At 25.1% G+C, this 25584-nt stretch overlaps 2 protein-coding genes and 1 pseudogene across 2 annotated transcripts; 1 reads left to right on the forward strand and 2 right to left on the reverse strand.

The window, feature by feature from the left end:
- The first annotated feature begins 8001 nt into the window (after positions 1 to 8001).
- LOC145844398 (3-oxo-5-alpha-steroid 4-dehydrogenase 1-like) lies at positions 8002 to 16170 on the forward strand. Its single transcript, XM_082951796.1, has 4 exons — positions 8002 to 8111; positions 9765 to 9934; positions 14591 to 14846; positions 16104 to 16170. Exons 1-4 carry the CDS (start codon positions 8071 to 8073, stop codon positions 16168 to 16170), a joined length of 534 nt encoding a protein of 177 aa, XP_082807922.1. The 5' UTR covers positions 8002 to 8070.
- A 3417-nt stretch (positions 16171 to 19587) lies between these two features.
- Positions 19588 to 23520, reverse strand: LOC145843860 (phosducin-like protein 3). Its single transcript, XM_082951111.1, has 6 exons — positions 23479 to 23520; positions 21990 to 22098; positions 21755 to 21836; positions 21478 to 21621; positions 20698 to 20906; positions 19588 to 20096 (listed from the first exon to the last, which is right to left on the reverse strand). The coding sequence occupies exons 1-6, from the start codon at positions 23482 to 23484 to the stop codon at positions 19942 to 19944; spliced, it is 705 nt and encodes a 234-aa protein (XP_082807237.1). The 5' UTR covers positions 23485 to 23520; the 3' UTR covers positions 19588 to 19941.
- Positions 23521 to 23892: 372 nt separating this feature from the next.
- On the reverse strand, positions 23893 to 25072 carry LOC145843859 (cyclin-C pseudogene; annotated as a pseudogene).
- Between the last annotated feature and the right edge of the window lie 512 nt (positions 25073 to 25584).

Consider the following 25584-nt stretch of genomic DNA (forward strand, 5'->3'; position numbering starts at 1 on the left):
TAGTTACAAATATATTTAAACGTTCAATTATGAAGAGATATGCCATGTAAAGAGACAAAAAACTCTTGTATACAAAATGTGAAACTTTACGGTGTGCACCTATAGTGTGCATAGAAATTGACTTACTGTGCAAAAAAAGTACAGAAGCATTAAATTTTTTTTTAAATAATGTTAGTTTTTATTTTCAGTTATCAAAAGAGATTAAGTACAGATACTTCTTATTCAAAAGAACCTTGTTTAATATAAGACGCCAATTTAGTCTGATAAATTACTTTTGAATTGGTCTACAAATTCATTTCAACTAAAACTATCATCTATTGTAAAACACAAACGCTTATAATTATTCTATAAGAATCTAAGCAAAAAAAAACTTAAAGTTTACAAAACTTTTGCCTCAATTTTTCAATTTTTTCACTATTGAAGTAACTTTTTGAAATTTAAGTTTTTTTCCAAAGAACAATCAGACAATCGCTTTTCCTTCGAAGTGCCATCCAATGTTGGGTTAATTTTGTCGTCCTAATGCGCCTGAATTTTTTGGAGCAGTCCATTTTTGCTTATTAGCGTAAGAAACTTTTTTAGTTACCTTGTTAAAATGTTTTTGAATGTACGCGTAACTTAACTTAAGATAATTTTTGTTTCAATCACCAATACCTATTTAAACAAAAACAATTACTGATAATTGAGCTGGAGACATATTAGCCGTTTTTACAGCTCTAAATAACCTGTCGTACTTTTGAAAGTCAGCAGGTAAAAATCGTAATACACCTTTTTTCAAGAACATAATTTTTCGATTGTTTCTTAGGAAGTTAAGCTAACAATGGCACATCCGAACCTGAATTGCAAGAATCACTAAAGGGTATACCAAAAGTTTATGAGCAACATGGTTCAGATATTTTTATACCTATCTTTTGCTTGTATATCTTAATTCTTCTGACTTTTGTTTTGTCTAAACAACCGTAAGTAGCTGTTTTATCAGTTTTAATGAACACAATATTGCTTCAAATCAGTTTTTTCTAATCATTGAAATAGAAACGGTTCTTCAAGTTTATTTGTTTCTTCATACCTTTTCAGAACATCTATCTAGGCTAGGGGTGGGAAAAGCTGCAGGCAAGTTGTAGAAAAATTAAATATTTGGTGGGTTGGAGTATTTTTATTTCACTCACGAAAAATAACTTAAATACCCAATTCATTTCGACAAAATACTAGTTCTATATGAGTTGTTCGTATAAACCTAGTGTATATTCTGCACAGTAAACTGTACCTAATACCTTTTTTTCGTTTTTAATTTAATACATAAAAAAATCTAGTGTAAGTTTTAAAAATAAGTTTAGTGGGCCAGATTTAAGTGCTCGTTGGTCGCAGTTTTATCTTTCGCGTGCCAAACTCCATTTTAATTTTGGGAAAAAAAAGCGAGCCGGTTATTTTTACTTTGCAGGCCGTACATTGTCAACGTATAAACTAGGACGTAATTGCATGGCTCCCTCTATGTATTTATTACCTTTAATTAATGACTTCTGATGCTTTAGTGACTTCTTCAAGTCATATTTAATCATTAGCAACTTTTTAAAAGCAATACCAGACTTTTTATTATGAACTGTCCCTTGTTTTATAATCAATTTTTTAACATCAAATTTTTAAGAACTTTTGTTCATTATCCCCTTTTTTCAGCTACTATTTTTTGCCTATTAAATTGATGATATGGCATTACTTGCAGACAAGATCAGATTCTGCTACCATTTATAATTACATAGGATGGTAGCCGATCATTTCTAACTCGCGATCATTTTAAACTTGATCAAATAAAACTCGATCATATTAAACTCGATCATATTAAGTTCGATCATACTAAACTCGATGTTATTAAAATCGATCATTTTAAGCTCGATATTTTTATACTTGATGTTTGTTGACCATCTATCTTTGTAAAAAAACTTAAAATAAACAAACAAATTTGCTTGTTCTTTAATTTTTTTCAGTTTTGAATGTTAAATTTAAAAGATGTATACATGTATTATGTTTTAGATATACTACAGTTACTGAAAAACATGTAATTTTGAAGCAGATTTCCGCACTCCTCTTAGCATAATATTAAAAAAAAAAAATTGTTCTTATAGTTCATTAAACACTTACCATGTAGATTTAATAAGTCAACTACGACGTTAATAAACGGGCAGTTTAACACTTTATTTGAATTTTCCGAATAACTAAAAATCATTACTCCTTTAAATTTTATATCACTTTAATACTACCAACCTTAAAATAATTTACCAAAAATATATTTTTAACTTTTGTTAAGTTTAATTTAAAATACATCTTTAACCGTCAAACAAATATACTTTTCTATATTTTTAAACAAAAAACTTTGTTTGACGTTATTTAACGTTATTAGTGTGTTTTTTTTGTACTGTTAACAAACTTACATACAAAATTCTCTTTTTGCATTTATATTTTCTTTTTAAATCATGATTTATAAAGCGTGCACTTTAGTTTTTCGAAGCTTATTTAAATCTTTTTTTAATTTTAATGATCATAAAGTTTGAAAACAAGTAAAGTAGTTTTTGTTTATGTTAAAATATTTTTTATAGGGTTTTACCTGCAAATTTTATAGCAAGAAAAAAAAAAGAAGTTAAGTTAAATCTAACTAGTTGATAGAAAGTATTGGGACTGTTGTCATTTAATATCGTAAATTTAGCATACTTAAAAAAACGAGGTGTAAAGTTTCAGAGATTTTTTTTGACTTTTGCTAAAAATGTTCTTATGCTTACCATCATAAAAAATTAAAACGATCAATTTTCAAATGCTAGAATTTAAATTTTCGAGATTCTTACGATCGAGTTTGATATGATCAAGTTTAAAACTATCAAATGTAATTTGATTGAGTTTAATATGATCGAGCTTAAGATGATTGAGTTTGGTATAATCGAGTTTAATATGAATAATTTTGATGTGATCGAAATAAATATATTCGAGTTTAATATGATCAAGTTTAATAGGTCGAGTCTAAAATGACCGAGTAAAAAATAATCGCGAGTTTGAAATCGTAGTAAGCTAAGTAGAGTGGACTTAGGTGCTTACCATATAAACATTGTTTTTTTTTCCTGTGAGAAACTCATCTTTAACTAATACCAAGAAATTACTTTTACCCTATGAAATTATTTTATAAATCCTTAAGTAGACTAAAATTTAAAACAGTTACTTGAATTTACATGAAAAAAAACTTAAGAATAAATGAATACTAATACTAAAAATTAAACTGAATATGCTTTGCTAAAAACAGCTCTGCTACTACAGATTTGACTTATTCTTACTATTTTAAAATTAATTAACTCTATTTTTGGTTCGTTCATTTTCATTATTTAATTTTCATAGGTTCATTAGTCATTTTGTTTAACTCGACATTTAACTAAATAAAATACACTTGGACACAAGGAAGTCAAAGTTCCTTATTAAAAAACACTTTCTTTTTCTTATAGGGAATTGAAATTTTTTATTTCTTGTTTGTTATTTACTTCTTACCTAAAAAAAAATTCTAACTTTGATTGCTCATGTCTTAAAAGTTAACAACATTTTTAAACAAATTTTAAAAGCAGCTGATAACTATGATAAATTTATACAAAATAAAAATAACTTATAGAAAAATTACAACCCTCTGTTTAACTTATAAAAATGTTGGTAAGAACGAAACTATAAAATGTCATTAGCTCTAAGTTAATAAAAGCTAGGTAACTAACTTTTTTGTGCTTTTATTTCAAATTATTTTCCTGGCTGAAATTCTTCAATGCAAAGTTAGAAGGTCAGGAGACCAGATGCACCCAAACGCGTGTGCAGGGGATAATAAAAAAGGTTCCTTAACTTTCTTAAAATAAATAAAAGTTCACTAGTTTTTACTATACATACGAATCAATTGTTTACTTTGTTAAATTTTAGCTAATTGCTATAAAACGTTATTTTTATTTTTGAGTTGACATCTTTAAACTAATTTTTTTTTATTAGCCCTGAAAATAAACTGAATGAAGAATGTTTTTTATAAAATAAGTTCATTTCTTATGTATAAAATTTCAAAACTTTACTTCGAATAACATTTGTTAAATTTTTCTTTCTTACTAAATAATTTAATCGAAAAAAATTAACAAACATCGATCGATATATTTAGCACATAAAATATTTTTAATAAGAAGATATCAATCAACTACAAGTTAACAATTTACTGTACAGTGCAATCAAATAAAAAATCTTTGAAAAAAAGTTATTCAATATTTTAACTAGCACTTAATATAGTAATTACTAAAATCTTATAAGTTTATTTTATTCTAAATGTTCTTTAATAATTGAAATGGTTAATTGATTAGCATTTAATATAAATATTATAAATTAAATTTATGTATTTACAAGTCTAACACATATAACAAATCATAAGTTTTTTTTTAATTATAAACTGAATAAAATTATGTAGTTTAAAAATCACTAAACAGTAAAAAATTAGTTGTCAACAATAAAATATTAATAATAAAGAATTTTATTCTAAATTAGACTTAAAGGTTTTTGAATTAAAAAATTAACTAACCTAAAGCATAGAAATTAAGCCTTCAATATGGTAATGGTTTAAAATTTTGATTTTAATTTTGTGATCTGTAAACCTTTTAAATTTTATTTTGGAAAATGTGTTCAATTTATAGTGGAAAAATCGTTATCTAAGACATCGATAATTGATAAATTGGATGTGATTTTTTTTTAGTTTTAAACTGTCAACGTTTAATTAATTGTATTTAACACAGTAATAGCCTAAGTTGCCATAATATAAATACTCTCATTTGACCATTCGTAGTTTAGTTTTTTAGTTTGAATTCTTCAACTTTTAGAGTTCTATAACTAGTACATTAGTTTTAAACAAAACCAGAAGCAAAAATAGTTTAGTTGTATGAAATAAAAGTTTTAAACGATATTATACCAAAAAGGTTTAGTCTAAGAATTTCAAAACTAAATAAAACTATACTCTAAATTATTAAAAGCCTATAAAAAATTTCATCTGAAAAAGTTTAATGATAAACTGTAATCAATCTTTTTAAAACTGTTTATTAACATAAACTAACAGCTAGTTTTATTAAACTTTGACTGTACAAATTAATAGAAAAAATAATAATGATAGCAAGCTTTAATGATAACAAACACTTTATTGTTTGCTTGTCATACGGAATTTTAACCTGCGGAATTTTAGTTTTGATTCAATTTTTAAAAGGAGGTAAAGGAGTTAAAATGGGAAAATTTGCTGATTCAACAAAGCCAGGTTAGCATACTTTTTAAAAATCTCGATAATTTTTTATTGTAGTTTGATATTTTCAAAATATTTTAAATTTTTAAGGTTTATGTACATTTATACAAACTTGAACCTTAGTATATTCTTAATGCAAAAGTAAAACAAAAAAATTTAAACGGTAAAGTCTTGTAACGATACACAAATTGATAACTTTAAAAAAAATTCTTTCATTCGTTGAGTACTTAAATAATCTCTAATATGAAACCATTTTTAAAAGATACCAAATCTGCTCAGAGAAAATTGATTAGTTCTTATTTAGTAGAAATACCCATGAATCTTAGATGTATGTTAAACATCTAATAATTAGGAATGGGTCAAAATTGCACGAAGGGTCAACTTTGCAAGAAGATACTTTTGCACGATATAAATTTGCACGAGGGAAAAAAATTGCACGAATACAGTTTTGAAACAAGGGTCAATTTAGCACGAGTTAAAATTTTGCACGAGAGTATAAATAAATATTAAAAAAAACAGAAAAAAACTAAATGATAAGTTAATGAAAAAACAAGAAAAAAAAAAGATAACAGTGATAGTAAAAATAAAAGTAAATAAATAACTAAGGGTTAGGGGTAACAGTTATAGTAAACCAACGAAAAAGAAACAAAATGAATAAAATAAAAAATAAACTAAACTAAAATAAAAAAATATACAAAAGTTAATAAAAAAACAATTCGTGCAAAAATGTCTCCGTGCAAAATTGTCTGCTTGTGCAAAAGTGTCTTCGTGCAATTTAGTCCCCTTCCCTTCGTGCAAATTTGACACCTACCCCTAATAATTGGTTTGTTTATAGAGTCAATTTGGATATTTTCAGATTTTGCAGCTTTAATCTCATACGGTGTGAAAACACTAATCACTGTTTTATAATTTTCTTCATTTAAGCTGGAATTTTAATGACTTTGCTTCCACTTAACAGATACTTTTAGATGTTTTTTGTTTCACTACTTTCCGAGCCTAAATGTATTTTATTGTTTCCACAACTGGATGATGCTGCCAGAAAAAAGTCTACAGTGACCACACAATTGGTTCATTGATCTTATTTTGTTGCAGCGTCGACAAATACTTGTTTGGGGATTTGGGCTTCATGATTTTCTATACTTTGTAGTATTAAGTGTTGAGATTTAACCTTGTGAGTGTTTGCCAAATGACTTGGCACCAAAAGATTTTTTTTTAGTTAAGTAAACAGTATTTTTTTACTTTTTATTTTTTGGTTACTTTAATGTTAAATTTTAAAAGGCAGTCCGAATTACAGGTGGTGACAAATTGCTTGCTTGACATTCATAAAAAGTATTGCATTGTAGAAGGAAGAGGAAGTCCGATTTTTTTTCTACCATAGAAAATAAATTATTTTATTACTCTTAGACTAGTGCGATTAATGGTTTTACATTGAACTTTATTCTGTAAATAACGCAGTAGCATTTATATAAGCTTTCTGTCTAAGTACTTTCTGAAACACTCTATTGGTAATGTAAGTATTGTGAGATTGATAAAAGACATTTCAAGCTTGGTAACTAGGCTGTTCAGTAGATGATATTTAATTTTTCGAGCGTCTGAAACACTTGTTGAGAAGTACATTGTGTTCAGAACATAACTCAAACGATGCATTTCATTTTGAAGAAGACAACAACTACAAGCAACTTATGCTTATTATCTATGAATAGACTTTAAAAGATGACAACAAAAACGGTTTCAAAACTAGCCCGTCTAAAAATATTGTTTTTCTACGCATTTATAATATTAGACTGACAGCGTTTCGTTTTCCATAAATATTAGCAGCTCTAAAGAGTTTGTTAAATCAACGTACATTAAAAAAAGCACGCAAAAAGATTTTTAGAATATGTTTTCTTTTGTATTATGTTTATTTACTAAAAAAGTGAACTTTTAAATACAAATAACTTTTTATTAAATTATCTAGGGTTAAAACTAAATTTTATAATTAATAACGTAAGTTTCAACTTAAAAACAACACTATCATTTTATTATGTGAACTTAATAAACTCTTATAATTAGTTGTCAATGTAATAATTAGCAAACTAAGTCATAAAACTACAAATTAACTGTGGCGCACGGACGAAAGCGACAGTCGGGCACAGTCGCATCATGAGTTTGGCGAAAGCGGACGAGTACCGTTTCGTCAAGCGACACTTACAATCCTCTTGGCCCCCGCAGGTGACGCTAAGAAAAGAGGCTGCAAGAAAGTCTAAAGTTCGAGAACCCCGGAAGTTCTACCGCGGCGACTCAACTTAGATTCATAAAATAAAGACATACTTATAAAAACAAAACAGTAACATTGTTCTAATTTCTATTTATAAATGCTTAAAACTTAAAGTATATAAATAATATTATTATAGTTAATTTTTGAAATGTATATTTTATTAAATACAACAGTTGTTTGTAAAAATTCTACTAAATTTGATAGACATAGTAAGACAAAAATTTGACATAAGTATACTTAGCAATTTATAACTTTGAAAAAGTAGTTATATACTAAAAAAAATTAATTAGTTATAAAAAAGATATTCTTATAGATAATAAAAAAGTAATCAAAAATGTTTTCATACACTAAAACTTGTTTGAAAACTGTTTTTTGTTAAAAAGTTCTTAGCCACAGTTGAAGTATAAAGACTAATAGCTTACTTTAATTTGTTCATACAGCACTAAATGCAAAGCTGGCTTGGTTAATACAAGAATCGCCATCCTTTTTTGTACCCGTGTATGTTGTTATTCATAATAATCACACAAATGTTCCGACCCCAAACATGATTATACTCTTTATGTTTATTTCTCATTATTTTTACAGGTTTTTTGTTTTAATTTTCATTTAACTAATTCATACGTAAATATAAATAAATCTACATGTGATAAGTTTTAACTAAAACGATTTAAGAAGACAGCAGCGAAAGTCTTTAAGAGCTAAGGCATTGACTTATATATCCCGTGAGACAAACTCAAGTTAGCAACAAGGTTTGAACATACCATTTGTTAGTATGGCGAAGTGGTATGATCAAACTTTTATGTTAACTTAAAACGATTTAAATACTAATTAGCATTTTTAAAAAACGATAAGTTAAAACTTTCAACAATAAGGTATTGCAATCAAAATATCGACTAATTTAACGAAAACGAGTATTTTTATTAAATAATACTTTTATTAACTAAACTGTACTAAAACGTTATAACTCTACTCATATGTTGTTATTAGAAACAATTTTAAATATAAAGTAGTAAATTGTCATTAAAAAATACATCCTTTAACATTAAACACCATAATGTTTAAAACAATAGTATAACTTATTGTAGCTAGTTTCAATTCTGAAGTGGTGGTCTTTTATGATATTTTTAGGGGATGCACTTCGAAAAATAAACTTTTTAATACCAATTTAGCCATCATTAATAATTTACAACTATTATTTTAAATTTAATTTATACGTTAAAAGAATGTTTAAAAAGAATTTCTTAATACAATATATGTAAAAAACTATTAGAAATACGCTGTTTATAATAACAATTTAATACTTATAGTTTTTAAAATGAAAGCTTTAAAAAATTAAAAAAAAAAATTCTTTAATTTTTTTAGTTGATTTTGTTTTACAAAGTATCAAATAAATACCGTAACAAAATAAAAACTATATTGGCTTCATCAAAATGCTTAAAATATTAATGTAACTATTAAGCGTTTTTCGTATTATTCACAAGACTAGAATTTATCATAAATTAATTTTATTAGTTTAAGCTGGGGTAATTTTAGTGTAAAAACCTAAAGCTAAAATCATGCCTAAAATGTAAAAAAAATAAAGATAAAATGTTTTTAAATTTATTTTCAAACTGATATTTTTTTATAAAACATCTCAACTAAGAGTATTGCCTACATCTTTAGTAATAAAAATCTTCATTTTATTTCTTAGATTTCTGCTTAAGAAGTTTATGACGTAAAACAAAAAAAAAATAGTTGTGAATAAATTGACATTATTAGATGGAATTTACAAGAAATCGATTTTAAATATAGACTTATAAAACTAACTATTTAAACAAATGTTTAAGTTTAACAAGAAAAACTATAAGTAATTTCATTATCTAAAATATTAGCCTATAAACTTTACTAGATTGGAAATCTAAAACTACATTATGTGATATAATGTAACTAAATCTGCAACTAAAACTTTTAAAAACTCTAATAATACAACAAAGTGTCACTAAGTAAAATACTAAAAAGATTATTATGCATTTAAATTTTCGATATTTTAATTTAAATGTTTTATTTAAATTCTTAATGGCAAGTTTTATAAATTTTTAAGATGCATCTAGTCCTAGTTAGACCTGATGTAAAATTTTAAATGACAATTAAAAAGTATTTTTGTTACAATTAAAAATGTAATTTTACTTTAAATTAAAAAATTATGAAAAATAACTAAATTAAAATTTTAATTTACTAAACTCTTTTTTCTTTTAAAAGGTCTTTTATATACGTATATCTGATGAACAAAAAAAGTACTGATGTTTCTTTACAAATCATGACTTTTGCATTCTTATTTACATTCGTTAACGGTTTCAACATTTCAATGTTTCAAATTAAATATGGACTTTTAGAAGAGAAATGGTTAAACTCATTGTCATTTTGTTTCGGTTTGTCAATTTTTTGTAATTATAAGTACTATTTTATCGTTAGTTTTTACTTCAACCTGCATAAAAATAAGTATTAAAAATATTTCATTTTACTTTTACTTTTTAACTCTAAGCCAGGAGTCGGCAGGCAGTTGGTGCTCGCGGGCCAAATTTCAAGTTACCAAAATCTTCGCGGGTCACAGTTTTAGTTTTAGTGATATTTGTATAATGTTTTGGCTTTAGTTTTAGCCACACAAGAGATAGCTTTACTTTTATTCACTTAATTACTTTAAATAACTTTTAACTACACTTAGAATGCTTATTTAATATATAAATATATATTGTAATAGAATTTACATAGCTTAATATATTTAAGTCTTAATAAAATATGTACTTTTTTAAATACTTAATAAGATAAACTTAATATTATACTTTTGTTATCTTACAACCTAACTCTCTATAAAAACCGAGCTTGAAAAACATTTATGGGTCATTTTCATACATTTTTAGTTTTTGCTTTAGAAAATAGTTTGCACCAGGGGCGTGTCTCGACTTTTTTCAAATGGAGTTCACAATTTTTTTTTGTTCTTAATTTCTCGCTTAAGTACGCATTTCTTAGCTATGCACTGCCAGTTAAGTACGCAATATTTAGCCGAAAAACTCTGTGTTAATTTTTATTTTTTTCTGATTAGAAAAAAAAAAAAAACATACAAGTAGTAATGGAAAAGTAGTATATATTTCTATTTATTATACTGCAATTAAATTTAGATAAATTAAAACTAAAAGAGCCGGAAAAAAAATATTTATAATAAAAACATTTTTTTAAGTAATTTAATCTATAAAAATTGAAAATTCTATAAAAAAAAGGGGTAATTACACAGGATGATGTCGCACCAATATCAAGCTTAAACTTTATTAATTTCAATGTTGTTTTTTACCATAATTATAGGCTTAATGGCTATGTTTTATAAATACATAAATAAAACTTATTTATCATAAACCAATAAAACTTATATATTTAATTGCTTTTATTTTTATAATAAAGTAAATGATACAATAACTTATATACATTACTATACTGTAAAATAAAATCAATTAAGTATTTTAGTTTGTAACAAATGAATTTAATTCTAACTATGTATTTATATAGCTTGTTAAAAACGAAGTATAATTTTAGATTAATCATATAATATTATTATATATTTATTTTAAGCCTAAAATTATGGTTCAAAAAGGTATTAAACACAATATAATTTTAGCTTGATATTGGTGCGACATCATCCTAGGTAATTACAAAAAAATGTTTAGACTTTCGCAACTAAATTGAAATATCTTTAAATTATAATTAAATGTTTGCCTGATGATGCAGGAGTTCTAATATTGATTTTGAAATTTCTCTGAGTTCAAAATCTAAAAAATCAAGAACCAACTTTGTGGCCAACAGATATACAAAAATAAAACAACTTAAAAAAATATCAAAATACCATTAAATGATAAAAGAATAAATTGCTAGATTGTGTAGTGGTCTAAAGATAATTTTGAAAACTCTCTAAATTGAACTTTTTAAGGTTTAAACCCAGTTGGTTGAAACATAAACAAAAAATTTTAAAGTATATAAGCTTCACACAACATTATTATATACAACCGACTTGGTAATATAAAACTTTAGTGATTATATTGGACATCTTTTAAGTAAAACTGTACTTACTAGTTCAAAAACAATACTGTATCAAAAGTTATTTACACTAAGTAACAATTTATAGTGGGAACTAAGAGCATCTTAAAAAAAGTTTCCTAGAAAGAAAATGCTACTTAAAGCTTTTAGCTATCATGATGTCACAATTAAAATTTTATTTAAAATCTATTTCAGCTGGACAAAAACGAGCATTTTTTGTTAAGGAAACTTTTTAATCTTTCAGTCTTATAAATTCAACATTCATTATTCAAAGTTTATCAAATAACCAAAACAAATTCAATAAACAACGTTTTTAGTGATATTCTAAGAATCTTTTTTTTTTTTTTTTTTTTTTTTTTTTTCAGGGGATTCACAGGAAACAGGAAACCAGTCAAAACACGCCCCTGGTTTGCACTCTTTGAAAAATTCAGTAATTAGTTAATTAAATAAAATTAATAGCTATTTATACTGTAGATAAGCTAAATCAAGTTTTTTAGCATAATTAATGCTGGAATACTATAATAAAATACCTTATTAGTAATTAATTAGTCTTTTACACGGTTGCCATTTAAAAAGCAAAAATGTCTGAATTATATTAAAAGTTTACTAAAAGTTAAAATAGCTAAAAACTTTCTGTTAATCAAGCTTAAATACACAACTAAAACATTATTATTATAAAAAAGCACAACATGTAAATAGACAAAAAATTACAATTAGTAAACTACCTTACTGTTATAAAAACTATTCTGAGAATTCGAAGATTTGTTTAAAGTATTTGAAATAAAAGTTTTACATACACCTGAGTTTTATAAAAATCTATTAAACAGCTTTAACCTAGTCTGAATAAAAAAAAAATTAAACTAGCCTGTTTGTTTGGCAACCTTGTTTAAAATAAAGTTCACAAAATAAAGAAATACCGAAGTTTATAAACAGTTATTTAATTACATAACTTAAAAGTTATTGTAATCCAGCTTGAATGGACAATTAAGTTTTAAACATTTTAAACAAATGTATAAAAATTTATTAACCTATTTTTTATTGAGCATTATAACAATTCTTTATCTGCAATAAAAATATTGCATTTAAAAAGAACAAATATGAATTATTAGACGAGCTGTGAAAACTATAATATGTTAATTTGGAGTTATTGCAAGAAACAAAAAAAAATCGCTTAAGTCAGTTTCAACAACGCACATAATTATTTTCAGTAACTACAGACTGATCAGAAAAAATTGTTTAGGCAAGTTATAAAGTAGCAAAAGTATATACTAAAAAAAGATACCGTTGATAGTTGAAAACTTTTTTAAATAATTTGTGTATGCGTTAGTAAAATATTTTTTATTTTTTTCTTCAATATCAACAAGAAGTCGTGTTTAGGAATTGTTTGAAAATTATAAAGCCAAATAAACCAAATAAGGACTTAAATCAATCTGTTAAGATGCGAGAACTGATACAACAGATATTGCTAATTTTAGAATTTTTATTACAGGTGGTTTTACGAATTTTGACAATTTAGAAGAACTTCTAGGTTTAATTCCGATACAAAGCACAACGATAGATAAAAACATTTTAAAAGCAAAGGTGCAATGCACCAATATAAAGTTTTTAAAAGTACAACTTTTTGCTTCTATTTTTAGTATATAATTAAGTTAAAGGTAAAAAGAACTGTATTAATAATAAAAAAAAAAATAAAACGTACTGTTAAGATACTTTAAATGTGTTTTTTAATAAAAAATATCTATATGGTAGATTTTTTGTGTCAAATCGAAATTTCATTACTTTACATGTAAAATTTTTCTAAAATTCCGGGTTTTTTAGATTTTTAAGTTTAAATTGTCAAATTCCAAGCTTTTCCGGGATTTTTTAACAACACTTACTGTTCACACTTATATGTTTACACTTAATATAAAAAATAATTCAAATTATATTAGCTGAAAGACTTAAAATTTGAAATATATTCTAATTCAAACCAACACTGTGCATTGAACATACATCATAAATTTAATTTACCACTCTTTAAAGCAAAAAAGTCAGTCCGAGTGACCAAAACTAGCCTGATATTTTAGCATACAAAAAGCAATTCAAGCCAAAAACTGAAAATTACTAAATTGGCCTGAGATTTGAAGTCTTCAAATAGTCATAGTCTGATTGTGCAGCAATTTTTATTTGTTTTTTGATCGAATTTGAACTATTTTGATTAAAAATGTACAAACTTAATAAATTACCATTTCTCAATCTAGTTTGTATTTAATAGAAAGTTCCAAAAAACAGAAACTGTTTATATTAGTATGCAACGCATAAAAATTAACTTATTTTGCCAAAAAACATGGTATGAAAAATCAAAAAGTATACCTAACAAAATATTTTTAATTTATGTCATATATATTGTTTTAATTGTTTCTGTACACACTTAGATATTACATGTAGAAACAATAATGTTAGAAAATTATGCATAAACTAAATTTTATCTCGTTAAGTATTAAATAAAAAGTGGTTTAAAATATTACTACTAATATTGATACTTAACTTGTTTCTTTAGACTTTTTTAGTATAGTTATTCATGTTTTGCTAAGAAAACAGTTTATGTTATTTATATATATTTTGGTGACAAACTAAGGTGAATTAACTAATTAAATTTGAAATCACAACAACACCTTTCAAATCTTACAGTAAGTTCATTTTCATAGTTATAAAAATTAAAAACAGTACATTTTCGAAATGTTTTTATTAAAGTTTAAAATTTAAAGACAACCAGCTTATATGGGCTTTTATTTTTTCTCTTGTTAAATATGCAGCCGTAAAATCTTAACATTTTTAACTTGAATTGTTAGTTTAAAACTGTATCACTGTTTATATTCATTAATGTAGTAATATGGTGAAAAACGACCTCCATATGTAAATACTAGTTTAAGTACTCTTTTTAAATTAGATAAAATTTCGAAAACAGTTTAACTTTATAAAAATTACTTAAATTACTTACAATTTAACTATAAAACTTATAGGAATATCAACCTGGATTATTGGACTTGCTATAAACATTCATAGCGACTTAATTTTGATCAGTTTAAGAAAGTCGAAGAAACAAAAATACCAGATACCTTACGGTGGGTTATTTGAGTTTGTTTCAGGAGCGAACTTTTTTGGTGAAATCATGGAATGGTGGGGTTTAGCGATAGCCTCTGGATTACAAATTCCATTAATTTGTTTTGCTGTTTCAACAACGTTTACAATCGGTACTCGGGCCATGTCTCATCACAAGTTGGTTTACAGCAAAAATAAGCTTTTTTAAATAACAATAAACTGCGTTTATAATTTTGTTGAGAAAACTGCAGACAATCCAAGCAATGTAAATGATACAAAAATTAAATACTTTAAAGGAATAAAGTTTTTAGCTTACAAGCCTTGGTCTTCGAACAACTATTTTTTGTACATTTTTCTGAAGCAAGTAAAAACATGGCTACATAAGTATGCATACGCAAAGCATTTTTTTTTTACAAATTAATTCAGTATGTTTGTGATAGTATAACTAAAGACAGCAGCTGCTTTAAAACTAAATAAAAACTATCAAATATTTTATCAATGCAAAGTATCTACCAAAACTTAGGTATAAATTTATACTCATAAAATAAATACGGTACTCTACTCTTTTCAATGCCGTTAAATCTTATTTAAGTTATTTCTTAAATAATCAATTCCTAACAAATTTTTCTTATCTAATTTTTTTACCCAATCAACTCGTATCCAAATTATTTTCTACCTGATCAACTTCTTTTTAAGTTCTTTACCTTACAATCAAATAACATCCAATTTGTTTGTTGTTTGATAAGTTTTTTTTCCAAACAATTTTCCATACGAACAGCTCAAGCTATATGTAAAAGCTTTAAAGCAATATTTAAACATTCAAAAAACTTCGTTTTTCTTGCTTTTTATATCATTAACTAAGGGTCACAAAGATTACGCAGGTCAACCAGTTAAGCAAGGACTATGATTTGTAAAAGTAAATTCAATTTCTTTTTTTTGATAAATTTTGGTTTATCAACTAAAAGGTTCTTTTGCACACTAGGTCCTCAGACCAAGTATTTTGAGATATTTTCTTTTATTGGTCAATAAACAATGTTTTAAGAATCAACTGAACCTAAGTGAACGATATGCTTTAAAAGTCATCAACTACTCAGTATATATTTATTTTACACTACTGCGACTATTCAAGTTGCAACATTGATAACTTTATACTTTGTTGGTTAACATTTACGTGTTAAATATATACATCATATATGACAATTAATTGATAAGGGAATAGTTGTTTGGAAAATATTCGGAAGTATATTTATCTTAAAAGTATTCATTTGGATGACAAATTGAGTACGGGAGTTGATCAGATAAGAAACAACTTTAACAAAACGGATAGAGAATGATTTTGTGGCAATTGCTGTTTAGAAATAAACGCTTTTTATTATAAACATAGTAGATTATTTACTCTCATTAGTCTGTTAAGTTTAGATAATATAATTTCAGGTTCTACTTAGAAGTTTTTGAAGACTATCCAAAACAAAGGAAGGCTATAATTCCTTACTTACTTTAAATTTATTCATAAAGTAGAGCTTGCGTTTTTCTTGTACAAATCGTTTCTGATGTGTATGTCTTTATAAAAAAAACTGATTTAAAAGGATCTAAATTATTTATTAAGAAATTTAAAATTTTAACTGATCGGTTTTACATTATACTTTATATCCTAACTTTTTTACTTTTAGATTGGCTACTTACCTATAATACAGTTGAAAATTTACTTTGTTATAACTAATAAGAAATAATTATTGAAGCTTGTAAACTAAACAAACACTACAGTTGTTTTCAAAAAAACATGACACAATATATATTGCATTTTTCACAAATACTACACTATAAACAAAGCAAATTTCTTTGTAATTTTTTAAATTAACTTTTTATAAAACTTCAAATATTATCTAGTTGCAGAAAGACACTTTTAATTTAAAAATAAAATGCTATAAAATATGTATTTTTAAAGAGGTTAAATCATTCCTCAAACTAATAAAACTTCAAACTAGTTTAGAAAATCTTAAACTTTAGCTGTCAATGATGGTTTTCAAAAAAGACCCAAACGAAAACAAAATGTTGAAATATTGTATATAGGCTTAAAAATAATTCATGAATTAAAAAATTACTTTGTTAAGATAAAAATACTGCCGTTCTACACAGTTTACAAATGCATTAATAAAATAATTTTGATGTTTTTAAAACACTCATTTACTCTTCTATTTTTTAAAGTATTTAATTTTTTTTTGAACTATATTGCACTATACTATTCTATTTGAAAAGTTGTTAGTTTCAATAACTTTTTTATTTTAAATGTGTTGTAAAAGTAAATTAGTACGTCAAACTTTTTACATATTTTTTGTAGTTTTTTAATGAATTTTGTAAAACCTGTTTGGAATTAATCAAAAAAATTTGAAATTAAAAAAAAATTCAAAAGCATTCACTCTTTGTTTATTAAAATTTCGGCCAAAATGTCAACTGAAAACTTTGGTCTGATGATCAATTTGAACTCAACAAAATTTATCTTTGACAAATTTCGAGCTTGTCTTATGGACATAAAATATCAGGTTTTGGCTCACTTTTTTTTAAATTTTAGAACTGGGCCGTAAAGAAAAGTGTAGTAATCTTTTATCGCTTTATAATAACTTTTTATCGAAAATTTTGAGGATTAATTTAATACCGCTGTCGGGTAACTTGGGTCAAAGTTTGTTTATAATTTCAAGACGTTTAGTTTCAGTATATAAATTAACGATGGTTACAGATATGAGACAACTTAAAAGGTTTTACTCCTTTATAATCAAGCATTTAAAACATTGTTATACTAAATCATTAAAAGTACAGATTCGACTTGAGCTTGACACATAAAATTTTAGTAGTCAAAATAAAAAAGTATTTATACACATTAAAGGGGTCATCATTGCACAGAGTCATTTTTTCATAAGTTTTAACTGTTCTAATTAAAAACTTTTCTTTAAAACGTAGTTTTCCATTAGATGATAAAATATTTAGCTAATTCATATTTATATATTAATTTTAATGACCGAAAAATCTTATGGTTATTGAGTCATGCACCAGGGAAAGTTTTAATCAATGGATATTTCAGGGTTGTTAAAGGTCTTTGAGAAGATTTTTCAAGGTTTTAGAAAACACAAGTTTTTTTAGTCCATTTCCTAATTTTACAAAATTAAATTCTTGGTAAAAACCGCCTTGAATAGTATAAAAATATCAAAAAATGCTGTAACTGTACTTTAAATATGTTTGATAGTAAATAAAACTCTAAATGATAAAAAAATAAATTATTTTATATAATAGATCTTCGTATATATTTAAAATTTGTTTATAATTCCTTGTTTTTTAGATACTTATGTTGAAATCTCCCGGTTCTTTTTCAAAATTTCTCGATCTCAGGTTTTTTAGGCACAAATTGAAACTTTTTCAAAGACTCTTAAGTTTTTTTGCAACCCTGAACTTTTCTGATTAAACTAAAGTGCAAAAAAATAAACGGTGCGTGCATTTTTGATAACCGCCCACATTAAACAGGTTATTAAAAAAAAACATTACTAGCTAAAGGTTAGTTATTGTTCAATGCTTAATTTATTATTTAAATAAGGGGTAATTAATTTATTATAAATTTGCTTGTGAAACTTTGATAACTGAAACTTTTAAAAAATTCAAGTATGTAATTGAAATAATAATCAATCATATAAATTATATACCTAAATAAAAAAGTAAAGCGATTTAAATGAATTTTAAAATCATAACTTGAAAAGGAAGTTAAGTCATAAATGATAACGATTTTGAAGCATCATAAATATTTTGCTGTAAACAAAAAGCTATGAATGTTTATGCAGACACGCAAATTATTTAGGAATAAAGAATACTTGTCTTCAGCCATTTAACTTTAAAACAATATATAAGAAGTTTTGTTTTACTTGACAAGGTCAAAAACTTTTTTTGCCACCGAATCCTGGTAGTAAACAAGATATTTAGTTGCACTAACATTATTAATCAAGTAAAAATCCTATAAAATTTAAAATTACTACTTGTCTGGTAAGAGCACCAGCACTATTTCATGCACCAATAAAGGCTATCTTAAGCAAAGCAGAAATGTCTTCGCTATCATACAACAAGCACTAGACTTGGCTGTGGGGTGCAGTTAAAAGAATATTTTTTTATTATAAAAAATAACTTGATTTTATGAAAGTTAATTTGACAATTTAAATACAAAATGGTGTGAAAAAACATTCTAGCTACTTTTTAATTATTAATCCGTCTTCATCAAGGTTTCCCGAACTAAATTTCACAATCGCCCACTTGGAAGAGATTATAAAAGCCCATAATAGTTGTTAAACCATAATTTTTTCGTCCCATATTAGCAAAAATTGTCCCCTAGGGTTATCCTGATATACACAGATAACTTTCAAGAGATCATCGTCTTTTCAGCTTGAAACTGAAGTTAATAAAGAAAATACTGAAAATCCTTAACTTCGATACTATGATCAAGTATTGAAAATACTTAAAAAAAATTTGGCTTTGAAATATTTATAGGAGAAAAAGTACTTTTTAAACAAAAAACTGTAAATCTCAATTTTTCGATAAAAATTAAAACTAATAGGTCCAATACTGGTCAAAACTTTATTTACACTCAAGCTTAGTTTGTTTAATCAAACTTTTACTAAGATAGTTTTATCCAAAAAGTCTGATAACATGATTGTCCAACGACAGTTAATTTTTCAATAATGGTTATTTCATATCAAATAAAAATTACTGGAGTTGTATTGCAAATATACGCTGGAAAAGAAGACAATACCTAGATTTGAAAAAACAACAAGACTATTTTTTTATAACTTATTATAATATCGGCTTTACCCAAAAGACATATTAGTAAAAAAATATTCGTTTCAATTCGATTCTAAAAGGCACTATAAGTGTTTGAAACATTTTTATATTTATTTACGACTTGAAAGAAGTTACTTCACTTAAAATCTATTTGTTCTAAATAATGCTAATTATTAAGTACAACTAAAGAAATGTCACTAAAAAGAATTTTTTTTTAAAAATTTGACTTTATCCGCTTAAATATTATTTTAAAGTTGACATACGTAGTAAATAAAAGTTACTCGATTACAAAAAAAATTAAGTAACGTATGATAAATTTTCAAACTGCATATGCAAACATCATATTTAAATAAATTTCCTCATAATTTAGAACAAGTTTTTGTAGAATCATTAGGTTTCATAATTAAAAAAGTAATAAGGTATAGCTGTACTAATGTTTTTCAGAAAACTTGTGAAACAATCAATAGTCATCATCGCTAGAATCATTATACTTGTTTGACTTGCCGACATAAGATGACCTTATAGAGCTCATCATATAATCTTCAACTTTTTTTTTTGGGTTTTCTTTTAAATTGCTTTTTAAAATGTCATGCTGGGAAAACTTCCATTCTAGTTCTGAAATAAAAAATTATTGTTGAGTCATTAGGGGTGAAAATACAAGGTGTATTACTTATTGAACTCAACTATTTAACACATTGAGTTTATATACTTCAATAACAATTTGATAAAGTTAATTTGAGATGAACTTAGAACTAATTTAACTTTAGTAAAAAAAAATATCTATTTATCGTTCACAATTATTAAAAATATGATGTAAAACAACAAATACTTCTTAATTAAAAAGTTTTTATTGATCAATTCAGTTTTAACAATGATGGTATATTTAATTTTCTTAAAACTACTAAAAATCTAGTATTTATATCATTTATGAGATAAAATTAAGATTTATTTTCAAAATACTTACAGCATATTATGTGAATAGCACGAGACTTTTTTCAGCAAACTAAGCTTTGAAAATTTAGTTACTTACAAAGCTATGAAAAACTAATAAAAACAGGTGCAACTTATAACTTGTAGTAAAGGTTTATAAACAGTGAGTAAACTGCTTTAAAAATAAATAAATCAATACATACTAAAATTAGTGTTAATAATTTTCAAATATAAGTTGTTATAACTTTTTTCTACTTTCTTCACTTTTAGCCTAAAAAAATATTACCGTCACACGTAATTGACATTCCACCAAATTGCACAGCACCAAAAAATTTTTTTATAGGTTTGTCGTTTTTGTACACAAATACAACAGGTAGATGATGATCTTTCATATTTGGGACGCAAGTTGTGGAAATTCCTTTGACAAACTTAATTTCGGGAAACTTTTTTGCGAGTGCATTGAAATGCTGGTTAAGTAACTTACATAGAGGGATTCTGTTAAGAAAATTTATAAAAGTCAGACTTTCAAAAAATCTTTCAACAAACAAGAAATTTAAATTAGCTACAATTCTTTGCGCACGATACTTTTAAAGGCGTTTACAAATAATCTAAGTTTTTTTTTTGCATTAGCAAGTAGTATTTAATAAACTGAAGTAAATAAAGTCAAACAGAAATGTCATATTTCGTACTCAGCAAGTTTTAATTTTATACATTTCAAATATAAACCTTGAAACAACTTTTTCAAACTTATTTAAAAGAAAATACAAGACAAAAAGTAATTGAAAAATATTCTTTCCACAACATTATTAAAATGACATTACAACTTTAGTTTCTAAATTTAAGCTGTAACAAAATAGTAACTTGAGAATTAAATTTTAAGAAGAGAAGATCTTAAAAAAAACTATAAATAGGCAACCATTTGAGTCAAATAACATTTTTCGAATATTAAGTAGTACTTTTATATTATCAAGTATATACTTAGTCTCTATTCTATATAATACCTATCTTCAACAAAGGTTGTTGATACAAATATATTTGGCTTACAAATTTTTTGTTAAAAACATACGAATGACTATAAAGATGGACAATTACAACTATATCTTCTCCGGCTTCATTGACTTGTTTTTTCCAGCTTTGGGCAGTTATTTCAATAACTTCACCAAACTTTGCTTTCTCCTGCATTCGCCGCAATTCAGCAATTCTTCTGTTTCTAGACAAATTATTTATAATTTAATGTAAAAATACTTTTAAGTTTATTTAACAAAAAAAGATTATAAAAAAGTAAGTGTTATAAAAGGTAATATTGACATGAAAAAATTTAACATTTGGATCATTAAACAAACCTTAACTCAGTCATAAATTCTTCGTCTAAATCATCTTCTAACTCTTTCAGCTCTTCGTCTGTCTTCTTATCATAGTCTATAACTAAAAAACTAATGTTAGAGTAATCAGTAGGGATAAATTTATCATATCTAACCCTATTACGAAGACTGATTTGTTATATTATTTCATAATAACATCTTAAGTTTATAAATCTATTGTACTGTCTAGGGTAGTAAATTATATTGAAGTTAAAACCTGGCTCAGTCATATCAATTTCATCATCAACCGGTGGCGGCTTCGGTTTTGGCGGGAGAATTTTGTGCTTTCTCAAGATGTCGTTCCACTCCGTGTCTTCATTAGGATCCTATAAACAAAAATTTCTCAGAACAACCTTAATTTAAAAGAATCGTACTCATATCAAAAGTAATAAGTTCTGACTGCAAACTTGTTTTAAAGATTTAAAGGTGTTTGAAGTTAGTATTAATTTGTGTATTGTCATATTACTTGCAGGTGCTAGTTACAGATTGTGGGCGTTTGTGAACTTACTTTAAATATTCTTAAATGGTAAAAACTATCTGTATCTTAAAATAGATAACTATTTTGATTTTTTTTTAATTATATAAAGAAAGATAATTTAAGTATTATAACAAAGGTTTAAAATTGTTTAAATAGAATCCACCTTATTTTAAAATCTTGATTATTAACTGAGAAAAAGCTAACCTGGACATAACTAAATATTTTTACAAAATAGTATTTCTAATCAGCATGAACTATCCGTTATTATTATTAAATATCTTAAACTAATACATTTAAAAATAGCTGGAGTTGATGGAGTTTAGATAATGACAATATATTAATTTTTCTTCTAACTAAAAATTAACGTTAAGTAAGTTACATGAACTTTAAAGCTGTATCTCTTTAATCGTAAACACTGAATTTTTTTAGATAACTTTAATTAACAAAATTACCATTAGAAAAAATCAAGTAATAAGTCTCAAAAAGCAATAAAAAATAATTTTAATAATATTACAAATGATGACATTATATAAATTTGACTGAGGTATGAGGAACATTTGCAAAAAAAAGTTGTACGGATCAAAAACTAAAAAGAAAAACTTACAATCTAACTTAAATATGTGAATAAATCATAATGATTGAACATTTAAAAAGTACAACTTTTAAATTTTTTTATTGTCATAAAAACTAGCCTAAAATTTAGGAGAAATATTCAAACTAGCTAAGCTTTTAAAAGTAACCAAGAAGTTTAAACTAGTCTGAGTGTACGAGTACGTTGTATAAAATAGAATATAAAGCATTAGGAATCTAAGTAAAAAGTATTAAAACTAAGATAAAATTTTCATTATTTTCTTAAAACTTTTTGATACTATGTCAAAGAAAAAAATGCCTTATTTTAACAACTAATTAAAACTTAAATCAATATTCTAATAGATATTAATTTATGAAGAAAATAATGACAATCTCTTGTTTGATATATCATTAGCTTTAAAGATTTAATACAAAATTAATTGGCATATTTGCAGTTTATTTTTAACTAAAATAAAGATGTGCAAATTAAACACTTAATTTGCATTTCTTTATCTAAATAAGCTCTTTACATTTCAGTAAATTGAGCAATTTATCTTAATTAAGAAAAATAACTATATAAGTTTGTTTATAGTAATACTCTAAAATATTAAAAGAGTCTGGATTTCAATAAAATCAAATTAATAAAATTTTAAATTACCTGCATTGTAACTGAAATGAGTTGATGTCACGTTATATATCTGTAAAGACAAAATTGTTTGTAAGAATGTAATCGTATATATTAGTTTTATACAAAAATTCAAAAACAATCAGGAATAGAAGTAAAAGTACACAGTCACATACAGTTTAAATTATATGCAATTATACATTACTACCATAGCTAAGTAAAAACTATATTTAAAATAAAAACAACAAATAGTTTTATATTAAAAAATATAAATCACATGTTGTACAAACGTACTAAAACAGTTATATAAGTTCTTAATACTGAATGCTAAGGTGACCTTAAATTATTAATAGTAATAGTTTTTTTATATAAGTATTTAATAAACAAATATTTTTTTTTTACTCAATAAGAAAAACTAATCATTACAATTACTTGAAAATAGCTGCATAAACTTTTTACATAATTCAAATATCAACTTAAAAACAAAACACAACCATATGAAATTTGATAGTATACTAGCTATTAAAAATTATTTACTATACTAGGAACATGAACTAAATAGTTTATAATGAACAGTAGAAGATTCAATTAAAAGTATTTTATTTCAAAAAAAAATATAAAAAACTTCAGAAACTTATATCTAACAGAAATTGCTTGAAGATTTGAAACTATATGAGAAATATTATAAAAGATATATTTAAAACTTTACACTCAAGTAAGACTTTGTGTAAATATAAACATATTTACTGTAAATTTAATTTAGTTAATTGACTATAAGTTTATTAATATTCATTTAGTTGAACTTTCTTTTTTATCAAGAGAAAGCATTGGCTTAGGTATTTTCTTTAAAAGAACTTCTATTTCTGCTTTCTGGTCAAATGTATGATAAATTTCATGCATTTCCAAAATCATATCAGATATTTCCATGATTGTATAAATACTAACATTTAAATCACTAATCCATTCAACAAACTTATTTTCATAGTTTTGAGAAACACAAGCTATGTGAATACAAGTAAGTGCAATTAAATGAGGAGGATAAAGCAAAGAAACATCTGTTCGAAAAGAATCATTAACTGCATTCCATGCTATTCTGAGCATTTCACCATTATCATTTAGATTTAAATCATGTACATAATTTATCAAACATCTGTAAGGGTGAAAGACAACTAGAGAACAGTCTGTCATTTCCAATAAGTAAAATTCACACTCCCAAACTTGTTTAATATTATAAGGAAATTCTGGCCAAGCATAAGAAAAGTTTTTTTTAATGCTGTTTGTAATAACATTTTGAAGACGACTGTTAGACAAAGGTCCGTATTCTTCTACTTTAGAAGCTGTATATATACAAGTAGCTAGCATTAAAACAGGGTCACAATCTTGAAAGGAATGCTTAGAGTAAAATCTCTTTAAATAAACAGTAGCTGTAGCAATGACTTGTTGTGGAACTCTCATACCTTCACCTATATTTTGAGTAACATTTGCCAAAAATATCATAAATTTATTGTATTCTTTTTCAGTAAGATATTTAAGATCTTCAGCTCTATTTTTTAACAATACTTCTTTAGTCATTAACCATTCTTTGCAATGGGTGCCTGCCCAGAAATCTCCAGCCATTTGTTTTTTGTTTTACTTCTATAAAAAAATAATTTGTTAGTAAACAATTCAAAATAATCTAACTGTAACATTAATACTGGGTCACAGAATATCAAACTAAACTGAGGCAAATTGAAAAAAAAAATTAAAATATGTGCAAAACTTTCAAGTCTCTTGTTAGCCTTTAAACAGAAATGGCTAACTTTGATTTATAAAATTCAATAAACAAAAAAAAGGTATATTTTTAATTTAAAATAAATTAAACTGTACTTAATTTTAATAAATTAAAACAACCATAAAAAAGCTATGAACTTACAAAATGTATATGAAAACAATATTTAAAATATACACATTACAGTTTTACAAAAATAACAAACATTGCAGTTTGAATTTGCATACCCAATGATTAAAATATAGGAATAAAAATATTCATAAGGCTATAAAAATAATTTATAATAAAAAAACAATCTACAGTGCAATAACATTTACATACCTCATGATTAAAGAAAAAAATGTAAAATGCAAAAAATCTAAATCAAAATT

Source organism: Thalia democratica, chromosome 9 (genome assembly GCF_965202585.1).
Source record: "Thalia democratica chromosome 9, ktThaDemo2.hap1.1, whole genome shotgun sequence".
Classification (NCBI taxonomy): Eukaryota; Metazoa; Chordata; class Thaliacea; order Salpida; family Salpidae; genus Thalia; species Thalia democratica.